At 34.9% G+C, this 15,390-nt stretch overlaps 1 protein-coding gene across 5 annotated transcripts in view; it reads left to right on the top strand.

Moving 5' to 3' along the window:
• The window catches only part of CLOCK (clock circadian regulator), a 134,445-nt gene that overhangs the window by 51,060 nt on the left and 67,995 nt on the right, over positions 1-15,390 (top strand). For all 5 annotated transcript variants that reach the window (XM_032334345.1, XM_032334346.1, XM_032334342.1 and 2 more), the window contains 3 exons: positions 4,845-4,935; positions 11,957-12,046; positions 14,428-14,487. In XM_032334345.1, coding sequence (XP_032190236.1) covers positions 12,000-12,046; positions 14,428-14,487 — 107 coding nt within the window. In that variant the 5' untranslated portion in view covers positions 4,845-4,935; positions 11,957-11,999. The remainder of the gene's footprint in view (positions 1-4,844; positions 4,936-11,956; positions 12,047-14,427; positions 14,488-15,390) is intronic.

Here is a 15,390-nt window from a genome sequence, read left to right as displayed (position 1 = left end):
AAGAATTACATTTGACTTCGACTCAGAACCTGTGCAAGTAAGAAGAAAATAGAGCGAAATATTTAAAGTATCGAGAGAAAAACTCACTAACCTAGAATTGTTTTTTCTGTGAAATTATCATTTTTTAAAAAGATTTTATTTATTTGATGGATAGAGATCACAAGTAGAGAGAGAGGAGGAAGCAGGCACCCTGCCGAGCAGAGAGCCCAATGTGGGGCTTGATCATGACCCAAGCCGAAGGCAGAGCTTTAACCCACTGAGCAATGCAGGCACCCCTCCTGTGAAATTATTTTTGAAAAATGAAGAAGAAATAAAGACTTTCTCAAACAGATTGAGGGAATTTGTTGGTAGTAGACCTCCCTTGCAGGAGTTATTAAGTTATTTGACTTGAATGAGTCTCACTTGTCAGTTTTTGCTCTTGTTTCCTTTGTTTTTGGTGTCATATCCAAGATACCATTCCAAATCCAGTGTCCTAAAACTTTCTCTTTTGTTTTCTTCTAGGAGTTTTATAGTTTCAAGTCTTAACATTTAAGTCTTTCATCCATATTGATTTGGCTTTTGTGTATGGCGTAAGGTAGAGTCCACACAGTTTCAGTCTTTTGCACGTGGACATACTGTTTTCCCAGCGTCGTTTGTTGAAGATACTGTGCTTTCTGATTATGTAGTCTCGGCACACTTGTTGAAGATCATTTGACCATATATACCAAGGTTTATTTCTAGGCTCTCTGTTTTTTACCACTGGTCTATGTGTTTGTCTTTATGCCACTTCCATACCATTTGATTACTGTAGCTTTGTAATACCTTTACAGGTTAGGAAGTGTGGGGCCTTCAGCTTTGTTCTTTTCCTCAGGATTGTTTTTGACTAGTTGAGGTCTTTGTTGTTCCATATGAATTTTAGGATTTTTTTTTCCAGTTTCTACAAAGAATGCCTTTGGGATTTTGATAGAGATTACATTGAATCCGTAGATGACATTGGGTGATATGGACTATTTTGATGATACTAAATCTTCCATAAACATTCGCTGTATGTCCACTGTAAATGTCCCTCCATTTATTTGTGTCTTATTTCTTTCAGCGTTTTTTTGTAGTTTTCAGTGTACAAATCTTTTGCCTTTTGGGTTAGGTTTGTTACTAATTATTTTATTCTTTATGATGTTATTGTAAATGATATTTTTTAAAAATTTCCCTTTGAGATTGTTTGTTGTTTGTGTATAAAAAGTGCATTTGATTTTGATGTGTTGATTTTGTGTCTACAACTTTGGCATTTGTTAGTTCTAATTTTTTTTTTTTTTTTTGAATCTTTGGGGTCTTCTGCATATAAGGTCATGTAATCTGTGAACAGGGATAATTTTTCTTCATACTTTCTGATTCGTGTAAGCCTTTTTTTTCTTACCTGATTACTCTAGCTAGAATTTCCAGTACAATGTTGAGTACAAGTGGTAAGAGTAAGCATCATTGCCTTGTTCCTCATCTTAGAGGGAAAGCTTTTAGTTTTTCACTGTTGATCTGATGTTAGCTGTGGGTTTTTTCATTTATGACCTTTATTATCTTGAGAAAATTTATATTCCTAGTTTATTGTGTATTTTTATCATGAAAGAGTGTTGAATTATGTCAAATGCTTGTTCTGCATTGACATAATCATGTGATTTTTATGCTTTGTTTTGTTGATTTGCTGTATCATATTAATTTTGATTGGTATTGATACGGATTTGTATTGATATTGATTGAAACATGCTTGCACTCCAGGGATAAATCCCAGTTGGTCGTGGGTATTACTCTTTTAATATGCTCTTGGATTTGGTTTCTTAGTATTTGTTGAGGATTTTTGCACCTATTAAGGATATTGACCTGTACTTTTATTTACTTATAGGGTCTGACTGACTGGTTTTGGTGTCAAGGTGATGTTGGCTTCATAAAATGAGTTTGGATGTGTTCCCTCTTTAATTTTTTGGAAGAGTTTGGGAAAGATTGATGTTAATTAATTCTTCTTGAGGTGTTTGGTAGAATTCTCCATTGAATTTTTTGGTCCTGGGCTTTTCTTTGTTGTGAGGTTTTTGATTACTGATTAGGTATCCTTAGTAGTTACATATTTGTGTTCAGATTTTCTCCTTCTTCATGACTGTCTTGGTAGGTTGTGCATTTCTAGGAATTTATCTGTTTCTTCTGGTTTATCTAATTGGTATCTAATTGTTCATAGTAAGTAGTCTTTTATGAATCTTTGTATTTCATACAAAGTCAGTTTTAGCACTGCATCTTTCACTTCTGATTTGAATTTTCTCCTCTTTTTCTTAGTCTGCTTAAAGCTTTCTCAATTTTGTTGATCTTTTCTAAAAACTCCTTTTTTCATTTTTTTTTTCCTATTGTTTATCCTGTTTTGTTTAGTCTTTAGTCTTTATTATTTCCTTCCTTCTGCTAACTTTGGGCTTGTTTGTTCTTTTTCTGGTTCCTTGAGGTATAAAGTTAGGGTTCATTTTTGAGATTTCTCTTTCCTTCCTTTCTTCCTTACTGGATTCTGGGTTATTGTTTTGTTTTGTTTTAATTTTCTGTTTTATTCATTTATGAGATTTACTTATTTATTTTTGAGAGACAGCAGGCTGGGGGAAGGGGCAGAGGGGTTAGAGAGAATCTCAACCAGACTTTGTGCTGAGCGTGGGCCCTGATGCAGGCCTTGATTTCATGACCCTGAGATCATGACCTGAACTGAAACCAAGAGTTGGACATTTAACTGACAGTGCCACCCAGGTGCCCTCAAGATATTTTTTCTTTTTTTTAATGTAGTATTTACCAATATAAACTTCCCTATTGGTACTGCTTTTGCTACATCCCATAAATTTTGATGTGTTATATTTCTGTCTCCCAAGTATTTTTTAACTTTCATTCTGATTTATTTTTTTATCCACTGTTTAAGGATATGTATTGTTTAGTTTTCATACATTTGTGAATTTTCGATTCTCCTTTTGTTATCAATTGCTAGTTTCATTCCATTGTTGGTGGAAAAGATACTTGGTTCATACCAAATCTTCTTAAATTTGTTAAAACTTATTTCTGTCTCCCAAGTATTTTTTAGCTTTCATTCTGATTTATTTTTTTATCCACTGCTTAAGGATATGTATTGTTTAGTTTTCATACATTTGTGAATTTTCGATTCTCCTTTTGTTATCAATTGCTAGTTTCATTCCATTGTTGGTGGAAAAGATACTTGGTTCATACCAAATCTTCTTAAATTTGTTAAAACTTATTTTCTGACCTAATATGTGACATGTCCTGGAGAATGTTCCATGTGCAGTGAAGAAGAATGTGTTTTCTGCTGCTGTTGGGTGGAATGTTCTGTATACATCTGTCAAGTTGATTTGGTCTGTAATATTACTCAGGTTACCTGTTTCCCTGTTGAAATTCTGTCTAGATTTTGTTTTCTTTTTTTCCTTTTGTTTTATTTTTTTCAGTGTTCCAAAATTCATTGTTTATGTACCACACCCAGTGTTCCATGCAATACATGCCCTCCTTAATACCTACCACCAGGTTCACCCAACCCCACCCCCCTCCCCTCCAAATCCCTCAGGTTGTTTCTCAGAGTCCACAGTCTCTCATGGTTTGTCTCCCCCTCTGATTTCCCCCAACTCACTTCACTCCATCTCCCAATATCCTCCATGTTATTTCTTAGGCTCCACATGTAAGTGAAACCATATGATAATTGACTCTCTCTGCTTGACTTACTTCACTCAACGTAGTCTCTTCCAGTCCCATCCATGTTGATACAGAAGTTGGGTGTTCATCCTTTCTGATGGAGGCATAATACTCTATTGTATATATGGACCACATCATCTTTATCCATTCGTCTGTTGAAGGACATCTTGGTTCTTTCCACAGTTTGGTGACTGTGGCCATTGCTGCTATGAACATTGGGTCTGTCTAGATATTTTATCCTATTTGATACTGGGGTATGTTCTGATGTTGGGTGTATATACCATTCTTACATCTTTCTGATGAATTGACCATTTTATCATTATATATTGTCCTGTTTTTTGCCTCTTGTCAGTTTTTTACTTTTTTAGATATAAGTATGGCCACTTCTGCTCTCTTTCAGTTATATTTGCATAGAATATCTTTTCACTTTTACTTTGATCCTCTGTATGTCTTTTTAAATCTAGAGTGAGTCTGTTGTAGACAGCAAATGGTTGGATCTTACTTTTTCTGATCCATTTAGCTACTCTGTCTTTTGATTGCTGACTTTAGTCCTTTTATATTTAAAATAATTACTGATAGGGAAGACTTACTGTGTCCATTTTTTTATTTGTTTTTGACTGTTTTGTAGTTTTTTGTCTCTTTGTTCCTCCTGTTGTTTTCTTGGTGGTGGTGGTGGTGATTTTGATGTTGTTGTCGTTTTTGGTTTTTTTGTGACATGCTTTGATTCCTTTTCCATTTCCTTTTTTTGTATCTTCTATAGGTGTTTTCTTTGTGCTTAGCCATAGGTTTTAAATAAAACATCTCATAGTTTTGACAATCTATAATAAACTAATGGTGCTTCAGAACTCTCTTACATGTCTTGCCTTTCTACATTTTATTATCAATATCACAAATTACGTCTTTTTATTGTGTACTTTATTAATGTATTTTGTAGTTATATTTATACATTCGTGTTTTAACTTCTATACTCGAATTAAGTTACTGTTTTCATTTATTCTCTAGTTATTTTCTCTTAGAAACAATTTATAGAGTTTAACATTTGTTATGCACACTTTTGTGACTAAGTTCTAAACTTGTTTAAAAATTACTTTAAAACTTTTCATGATAAACTTTTACATAAGTTGAGTACATCTAATAAATTTTTTTTGTTGTTTAAACAGAATTTTGAGAGTGATGGTCAGCCATATAGAAGAATATATTGAACCTATAGTTTTCTGAAGAATCAGTTCAAAGATCCAAAACATACAAAAGGTAATGAAAAGGTTGTATCTTAGAGTTTATTTACAGCAAAATATATAAATGTATCCATAAACGTATTTTGACATAATAATTTGAGGAATGTTTTATTTTAAAATTTTTCCTGTTGTATTAATTTAGTCCGAATGCTTATCATATCAGCTATATTTAGATGCTACTTTAGATACTGAGAATCCAGTGATGGACAAGACAGAAGCTGTCCCTGCTCTCATTAGGATTGCATTCTAAAGGGAGGGAGGACAAATAATAGACAAACCAATGAAACATTTGTAGTTCAGTGCAGAGAGTAAAATGGATAATGTGATAGAGACTGGTGACTGCTTTCATGATTGAAAGAAATGTGAAATATTTGAAAGCTCTCATTGAAGAGGAATAGTTCAGTTAAGATCTGAATGGCAAGGATGTGCCAGCCCTGTGAAGATCTGAGAGAGGAGATTTATGGGCAGTAAACAAAAATGACCATGGAATACTTGAGGAACAGAAAGGCAAAATGTGACTAGAGTAGAATGAGGGGAAGAGCATATGGAATTTAGGTTGAATAAGAAAACTGGGAGAGGAGCAGATTTATAAATTTGTAGAAATAGTGTTCTGTAAGGAAGTGCTTTGTAAGAAGTGCTTTCTTTTTAAGAAAGTCAAGTGTTCTCTTTTGCTCTATAATATTTTAGATACCTGTAAAATTTGTAGAAATATCAAAGGTAGTTGGATATAGGACTCTGAAGTTGAGAATCTGGTCTAGGGGTATGGATTTGGGATTTATTGGCATAGAGAGATACTTAGAGGAGTATGTCTGGATGAAATTATCTAGGAAGTGTATGTAGATTGGGAAGGATTTAGCCTTAGGACATACCAGTATTAATCAGAGGAGAAGGAACAGCCAATGAGATGGGTGAAAAATTAGGAAAGTGTTCTGTCACAGAAGGCAAAAAAAGAAAAGTAATAAATGCAGAAGTGATCAGTTACATCATACGCTACTAAGAAGTAAAATAGAGAGTAAAGCAGCCATTAGATTTGGCAGCCTGAATGTCTTTTATAACTCTAATAAGAGTGAGCAATCTCAGTGGGATTGTGTGAAGGTGAAAGCCTGATTAAATTTGATGAAGAGAAAATGGGGTATTTCCAGCTGAAGATGGCAAAAAATGCAATTAAGTTCTATTTCTTCTTGAAACTCCATTAAAGCTAAAGAAGTTTTTTTAACAAAAGACATAACTTCATAAGAACAAAGAGAAGGGGAGAAAAAACAATTACAACAAAATTTTGGAAGCTGAAAAGCGAAAGGAAGTGTGATATCTATCTTAGAATCCTGAGCCACCTGTGCGAATGATGAGAAACTTTATGGCACTGTAGAACCTCTGAAATGTCTGGAATTGAGAGCATGCTTTACTTCTGCAAAGGAGTAAAAGTGGGACTAAACACAGTCCGATTTGTTGCCAGTCTAAGAGGTGATTATATTTTATAGATCTTTTCTTGACCTTGGAATTCCAGGCAACTATCCCATCACTATCTTATCAGAAGGCTAAACATTTATTCTCTAGGAAAGATAAAATAGCATGTTTGAGAATGGGAGTACCATATTGAAAGTAAAGAGATTAAAAACTTAGGCTACCAGATTTTTATAATTTTCAGTCAGTAGTTTAGAAGATTCTTTTCTGGAAATTGTAACCAGCCTAAGAGAAAAGATCTGAAGATACAGACTCAAGGAATTTCTCCAAAGAAATAATCCAACCTGGTATCCCTGCAATAAAGTTGATAGTCAGAAGCCCTATTACACAGAGCTTCAGGGATCCTTTTAGACCCCACCCTTAAATGAGCTGGTGGCCATAGATCACTAAACATTTTTGGAAAACCTCTTATGTAAGAGCCAAATACCATGCCAAAAGAAAATACCAAGTTGGGGGCCAGCAGGCAGGTAAAAATTGAAACACAAAACTGTTGTTTAATAGTTTCAGAGAAGTAAGAAGAGATGCTAAATCCATGAAACATGAAAGAAAAAGAATTACATTAGAAATGAAAAACTCAGTGGAAGAGTGGAAAAGTAAACCTGAAACGTTGAGAGTAAAGCAAAGTTAAATGGGAGAGAAAAAAAATAAGAAAATTGGAGCAACTGTCAGCATATCCAGTGTTGAAATAATGGGAATTCCAAAAAAGGAGAAAAGAGTAAAATAGGAGAAATGAAGAATAGAGACTGATTCATCAAACTATCCAGAATTAGAGGAAGTAAGTTTCCAAGTAGAAAGAACCTATAGTAAGAAAATTATGGAAATAAGTCCAAAATAGGACATATCACTGTTAAATTTTAAAACACAGGGGAGCTTCCAGAATAAGAGAAATAGGTCACATGTAAAGATCAGTAATCAGAAAGGCTTTGGGCTTCTTGAGAATACTCTGGACACCAGAAGACATTGGAGCCTTCATAATGCTAAGGGAAAACTTACTTCCAATCCAGTAATTCATTATGGAGCTAAACTGTTGATTAAGTACAGACTAATGACAGTTTCAGACTTGTGATATCTAAAAATACTTATCTGCCATGCCCCCTTTCTTGGGGAGTTATTGTAGGAGGTACTCAACACAAATAAAGAAGTAAACTGAAAGGGATGAAGCCATAAGGTAGAAGAAACAGAAAGTGCACCTTATGTAGAAACCCAGGAAATCACCAGGAAGATTGTGAGTAATGATCCCGAGATGATCGCTGGTTGCTGTTCATGGAGAATGTCCAGTCCCAACAGGAGTAGGTTAGAAGGTATCAAGATAAATAGGTGTGAGATTACATTGGTAGAATGTGTAATGTGTTTGGAGATACTAAGAGGAGATTTAGACAGGGAAGAGTTTGAGGCTAAATTGGCGATAAGTTTATAGAAAAGTAAGTCAGTAATAAAACAATGATTAACTCTAGGGAAAATTATTTAGAAAGGGAAGACAATTGTACTATGCTGTATGGCTCAGCTGTGAATTGCATTTAGAGATCATAATGTTAACTGAATATAACCACCTAGCCAAAATTATGGTACTGGGAATTTGGAAGGCCGCTATGCTCACCACTATACCACCAACGCTGGTACTGGGAATTTGGGCAAATACGCACATATATGAAGTAAGGATGGGGAATCAAAGAAAACTAAATTCGTATTTTTCTTAGTGGAATTCAGTGAGTTATGCCTGAAAAATAAGACTTTTTTGAGAGCAAAAGGAGACATTTTTATAATTACATTGGGACAACTTGAATTATTAGCATTGTGTAGGTACCCTCCCTTAGAAGGAATCAAGAAATCACAAAATAAAGAATATTGGAGCATTAACTGCCAGAAGAAATAGTTTAAGAGGTGAAAGTGGTGAAAAGTGGGAAATGGGGATCATAGGACAGAGGATTTCTGATTTTTTAATAATTCCTATAAAACTTTGTGGCCACTTTAGATCTGAACATGTATACAGTGGTGAAAATAAACACTGCATTTTAAAGGAAGGGAGAGAATGGAATTAAAGATGTTGGAACAACAATTGTGCTGTGCCACACAGTTTTCCTGCGAGAGGGAGCAAAAAAGGAAAGGTAGTACCTGAAGGGGGTTGGTATGTCAAGGGTGGTTTTTTTTTTTTTTTTTTTTAAGGTAAAATACTAAGTTGATAATCAGAAAAATCCATTTATCAAGAGACAAGTTCATGATGGAGGAGTGGAAAGCCTTGAGAGGTGACAGCATATGGGATTCAGAGGACTAGTATTATGTCAGTAGATACTGCACAGTTTACTTGTAATATAGAATGTGTTATTTTATGCATAGGGATTCTTTTCCAAAGATGGATTTCCAGGCACTGAGATTTTCTGTTAATTATATTTAATGTTGCATGCTGAATTAAAAACGTATCTGCTTCTGTATTTGGCAAAGTTTGAATGTTTTATAATCATGTTTTATGATCATGACCTGAGCCACAATCAAGAGTTGGAAGCTCAACTGACAGAGGCACCCAGGTGCCCCAAGAAAAAGATTTTTAAGAATAAAATTTGATCCATATTAGATTATATAGTTGAAATTCCATGGCTGTGTATAGGGACATTGCTTATTTTTAAAAGCTGAATCCTTAGAATCCATAGAATGGAAAGTATGACTCGGGATAGTTTTTTTCGTACTGAAAATGTGAGGCCTCGAGTGGTTCTAAAACAAGACCTTTTGGCTGTTCCACCATTACCCTGTGTTTTGATAAAATTAATTTGGCACCATTTAAAGAAGTTAAGAGGAGTCTTCTCATAGTTGGCCCTAGAGTACTTAGTTGGGCCTATTTCACTTTTCCCCTTACCTTTCCCTTAACTATATCCTTCTGTCACTTGGCTAGAAAGGGAAAAAAAAAGATCTTGGACTAGACTGGTAGAGAAACATAGTCTATGTCATTTAGTTAGCAGCACAATAGATGTTTGGAAAGCATATTGTTAATGACATTAGTAAAATAGCCTAATAAAGCATCGGCCTGTATCGTCTAAACCATTTTGGGTTCAGTTATGATGGCACTTGAGATAGTCTAGGCCCTAATTCTTGGGGTCTTTTTTTTCTCCTAGTTTGTCATATTTTCTACCTTTTGATGATTAAAGAAGCATATACTTGGTGCCACTTAAGGCTCAGATCTGGCCTTTTAACTTGAAAATGAAACCGTTCTTTTTTAAATCACCCAACTTGGCTGTTACCTTTGCACCGTTCTTTTTGTTGTAGTGATAGAACCAGCCTCTGTCATTACCCTGATAGGTTTGTCTCTTAGACCAGAGAGTTGTGCTTGGGTCATCTTTAAAGTCTCCTCTAACTCTCAAATTGTGTAATTCCACGCTTCATCTGCTGATGTTGACACTTAAAACCAACATTTTATCTAGTGTTAGTTCTTTTTATTTTTACCTCTGACTCCCCATTAATTTTCTTTTAAGAGCCCTTAGCCCTTTGCAGTCTCACTTCTGTAGCTATTACCACATGGGCACTGCAGCGTCATTGAGCAAGGACCATTCCCTCACTCCTTCGTGCCTGTACATTTGAAAACAGTGATAGAACAGTTCAGACTCCCATGTTCTTAGGACAACTTTCATCTCTTGTCACCTAGAGTACCACCTTAATTTATAGTATTTTCTAAATTTTAAACAAAAGATATAATAAAGTAGGATTCTCATGCCTCAAAATTGTTAAGGTTTTTATTAGCGTTGAGGTGGTTGTTCAATATTTGATTCGCAGCTATAGGATAAGAGTATTTTGTTAGAATAAAACCTGCCTTACACTTTATAAAAATTGTAGAATACAGGATGACAGATTTTAGGCTTATGATTCCATTTTAAAGTAGTAAATCTTAATTCCTTCAATGTAGGTATGAGACTCCTTATAATAAAGCTCTTTCCTCCCTTTTTTTCTCTTCTCTTCCTTTTCTTCTTTTTTTTTCCCTTTTCCTTTCATTTCTTTTCTCTTCATTCATTTCATTTTTCAGTAATCTCTACACCCAGTGTGGGGCTTGAACCTCTACCCCGAGACTGAACTGCATGCTGTACTGACTGAGCCGGCCAGGCACACCCTAATAAGGCTCTTTTCTACTTGTCTTACCTTCACCCTTCTATCCACTCCTATTCTCATTTTATGCTCTAGTAATTAAACTTTAAGTTGTAACATGACTGGATTTTTCCCTAAAGAAAATGCTAACCCTCTTCAGTCTCTCAAATAGGGTGCTCCCTTGTCTCACAAAGGCCTGTGCCTTTGCAAATTGCCATTCCTGTGGCTTTCCAGCCTTTCACATATTACCTTCTCTTGTCCTCTAGTCTGTTATTTCTCATACCCAAATGGTCATACAAATCACATAGGGACCATGTTAAAGTGTAGATTCTGTATGTACACATACACATACCAGGGTCTCAGATAATGCCATCGCTGATGGTCTGTGCACCATATTTTTAGTAACAATCTCGACTACTTGACAAATTCATTGTCATCAAGATTGTTTCCTCTGACTCCTCTCTGTAAACCTTCATTATCCTTTTTATTATTCTTTAGGTATCTGTCTCCCTATTCAATTGCAGATTTTTGCCTACAGGGACTTTGTGTTTTCTTGTTGTATTCCTAAAGCTTAGCCTACTGTTTAATAGAAAATAGGTTTTCAACAAATATTTGTTGTTGATTCGATTTTTAAATTAAAGAATAATTGACATACAATGTTGTATTAGTTTCAGGTATAAACAGTGAGCAATTGTATACATTATACATGCTCACCATGGTAAGTGTAGTTACCATCTGTTACCATACAATGTTATTACAGTATTATTGACTGTGTTCCCTATGCTGTACTTTTTATTCCCATGGCTTATTTATTTTGTATCTGGCAGTTCTTACACCTTACTTCCCTTCACCTAGCTCACTCATCCTCCCACTCCCCTCCGCTCTGGAACTCTCAGAGTTGTATTATGACTCTGTTTCTGTTCCGTTCTGTGTTTTAGATTTCACATATAGGTGAAATCATATGGACTTTGTCTTTGTTTGACTTATTTGATCCAGCATGATACCCTCCATGTTCATCCATGTTGTCAAGATTAGCAAGATTTCATTCTTTTTATGGCTGAGTAATATTCCACTGTACACATACACATACACACAGCATCTTCTTTATCCGTTCATCTGTCTCAGTGGGCATCTAGGTTATTTACATATCTTGACTCTTGTAAATACTGATGCATGAACATAAGGGTGTATGTATCTTTTTTTGAATTGTAGCCTATTCACAGTTACATACTGTAATTAATCTATATACTAAATATTAAGAGTGACCTTTTTTACTGCTTTATAATAGAAAATGAATCCTCAATTTTCTTCCCCCGTGTTCCTTTTTTTAGAAGGGAGCCTCACATTTGCCCCAGTTCTAGGTATTTGCTTGAAAATAATGTTTTAGCCTTGGGTACAAACCAAAACATTTGAATTCTCTATGATAACATACAGTGTTCCTCAGTATTGCTATGTTTGTAGAAATAAATTTTTTGAAAACTAACGACTGTTTATTTTTCCTTCCACCCAAGGAGAAGTACAAATGTCTACCACAAGACGAAAACGTAATATGTTATGTTGTTTACCGTAAGCTGTAGTAAAATGAGCTCAATTGTTGACAGGTATGTTTTTAGAGACTCTTTATTTTGAATCCATAAAGCTATTTTAAAATTATTATTAGAGTAGTGGTCTGTGTCATACTGATAAAAGGAGTTTCGTATTTAAACATAATTCCTATTACACTTAATTTCCATATTGAGCAAACAGAGTGTAATAGTAAGACATACTGATACTGTCTGTAGCCAAAGTCAGCAGCATATGGTTTATGTCCCAAACAGATCATGAACTGTAATTTTGAGTGTTTGGTCAGAGCTGCTCTGAAAGAAATTGTGATAGTCGCAGATGTTTCCTTGGCATCTTATGGAATCTTCTATCTCCTTACGTCTTTTTTTTTTCTCCTTATTGCTGCTAACTCCATCCCTTTAAGTGTTTTAGCATTTGTGATTGATAAGTGGTAACTTAATTAGGATTTTATTAGTTAAAATTACAGTCTCTAAATCATACTCTCACGAGTAGGATAAACCTTGTTTCTTTGATTTTAAGACTTTTGTTTGTTTACGTTTTAACACCTCTGACACTAAGATTCATCTTACAATTGCCTTATCGTAGTTTAATTGGTAGCATTTTTTCCCCAATGTGATGGCATATAAAATACTGATAAGTCTTTATAAAGATTAATGGTGTTTTTAATTTGATGAAATACAGTAACATATTTTAAGCTCTTGTTCTTTGACAGATCTTTGTTGTCGAGTACTTTTTATATGTTATTTTATTTTACTTCCCAGTAATGCCATGAGATTTTACAACTGAGGAAACAATAGGTCAGGGAGGTTGAATAACTTGTTTAAGGTCACATAGTTAAGTGCTGAGCTGGGTTTAGGACCTGTGTTGGTCTGTCTGACACTCAAGTTTCTGTATTTTTATTATAGTGTACTGTGTGATTCTTCCGTAGGGGATTCTTTAAGAGTTTTGTAGCTAGAGTTGTATACAGAAGTGACCTTTGACGTCTGGGGCCAGCCCATCTCCCTTTCCTGTGAGATAAACAGTGAAGATACATACTCTACCAGAACTTAAGACCTAAGGGGCAAGGAGTTTCCTTAGAGAGGCCTGCCTGCAGCACTGCCATATATTTGGGCTATGCCATATTTTCAGGTGGGCTCTATGTGTAGTTGTCTCCTCAGAAAGGATGTTCCTTCAGTGCTCCTAAGTGGTTAAATATGATTGTGGTATTATGCTTCTTGATGATTGCCAATTCTCATTCTAGACAATATGACATCTAGAGACAACATCATGTTCAGACAGAAGCAGTGATTCTTAATATGAGTTAGTTATCTCTGCGAATATCATGAAAGTTACGGACTTTCTCCTCAATAATGTGCATATACATACAAAAATTGTCATAAATTGCAGTGCACATATGGAACCCTGAAAGTCCAGACATGGAACTATATAATATAAAATTTGTAGATATTCTCAACAGTGGGTCCAACAGACACCATATGTGCCTTTGTAGGCCTCAGAAAGTTGTGTTTAAAGTAGTGAATAGTGAATTCATATAAAGGTCACACATAATTATTTAATATCACTACTTAGGTTAAGGAATTAGCCACCAGTGCTCTTGATTTTATTTGTTAGAATGCTGTTTCCCTAGATCTTCCCATAACCAACCCCTTCTTGTCACTTAGATTTCAGCTTAAATGTCTGCTTCTCAGCAGGTCCTTTCCTAACCACTCAGATTAAAGTAACATCACAGTAACTAAAATATCACCCCTTTTTAAAAAATATAAAACTTGTCATCATATATTTCCTTCTTGATTTATTTTGTTCTACTAGAAAATAAGCTGTAGGAGAGCAGGGATTTCTGTGTTAACTGTTTTAATGTTCTGTAATCATGTCCAGAGCAGAGCCTGGCACATGAGTATTAATAAATATTTGTCGCATGAATCAGTAATGAATGAATTGTAGTAATATAAGTATATATAAAAGCTAGATACTGTGATGTTTATGAGTGATTTGTGGCTTTATAACATGAATGTCTCAATTTTTTAAGCCATGCTATTATAATTAAAAATAATTTCAAATGAATCCTTTTATATAATGGCAAATACACTGACTTTCTATAGTTCTCATTGATTATTACCAGTTTGAAACAAGGTATTAACCTCTGATTAATTAAATTCTGGTTTAGCATGTTGTATGTATAGTACATAAGTAGTTTTGAAATTCACATTTGTGATAAATTTTTAAAAAAATGTAATTAAACATGGATTAACTTTAGTTGTTAGAGAACAGGTGAGCAGTTAATTCAATTTGAATTTGTACAATCCTTTAACTCTACAAAAATCTTAGGATAGAACTGATTTGATTCACATGTCATTTTGAAATTGCTGTTGCTCAATGAGTTTGCTCTTATTTTCTCTATCCACTTTCTTTTTTCTTTTAGAGAAGATGGTAGTATTTTTGATGGGTTGGTGGAAGAAGATGACAAGGACAAAGCAAAAAGGTAGTTCAACTTAAGATGTAAAGTAGTAAATAAATAAGTAAATGTAAAAGTAAGTAAATAGTAAATCAGTGATTTCCGAAAGCTGTCTGCGTTAAGAACTTAGGTATATTAGCAAGGTGCAAAAGCTTAGAATATCAATATGCATTTTATAATTTAAGTAAAAGTATCCAGTAAAAGTGCTCATCTCATCACATCATATTACGAGTATATAATATCTATAAGGCATCACTAAGGATGTTAACTTTCATCACTCGGCTAAGGTAGGGTTTGCCAGATTCACCCTTATAGCTACTCTTTTCCCCTTGACTTACTCTGTTCTTTGGTGGCAAGTTATGAAGTGTAGCCTACCTTCAGAGTAGGGATGGAGGGCATTAAGCTCCACCTCCCATAGGGAGGGATATCTATACACATTTGGAATAATTCTGTAAAAACATTTTCTTCCTTTTTTTTTTTGTCTGTAGGAACTCATCGGTTTACTTTATGCTTTAGGTTATATACTCCATGCTTTTTTATTTTGTTGCTCAAATTGTTTCAGCTTTGGCGATTGGGAGTTCTTTCAGGGCCACTGGGACCTCCACGTGCCTCCATTCTCCCAAGAGAGGGGAAGGGAGACAGTGGGGAAAGGGAGAGGAGAATTGTTGGAGAGATATCCTCAAATAGGTGAGGGAATGGGATCTAGGGCCATGGTGGTATTGATAGGGGCTTCTACCTTAAATAGGCGCGTGGGCAGTTAGTTATAGTATCGGGATGGGGAGAGTCCAGGTAGCATTATAGCAAAGTTTGTAGTCCCTCAGAGTGAGTAGATCACACTTTCTGGGTTTTTTCCCCAGCTATGTAACTGTGTGGGTGCTTAGACAAGGGTAGATGTTGTTTTATATATATATATATAAAGATAAACATGTA

The sequence above is a fragment of the Mustela erminea genome, chromosome 2, assembly GCF_009829155.1.
Source record: "Mustela erminea isolate mMusErm1 chromosome 2, mMusErm1.Pri, whole genome shotgun sequence".
Taxonomy (NCBI): Eukaryota; Metazoa; Chordata; class Mammalia; order Carnivora; family Mustelidae; genus Mustela; species Mustela erminea.
The sequence above is the reverse complement of the archived record's forward strand: the minus strand, read 5'-3'. Positions and strand labels throughout refer to the sequence as shown.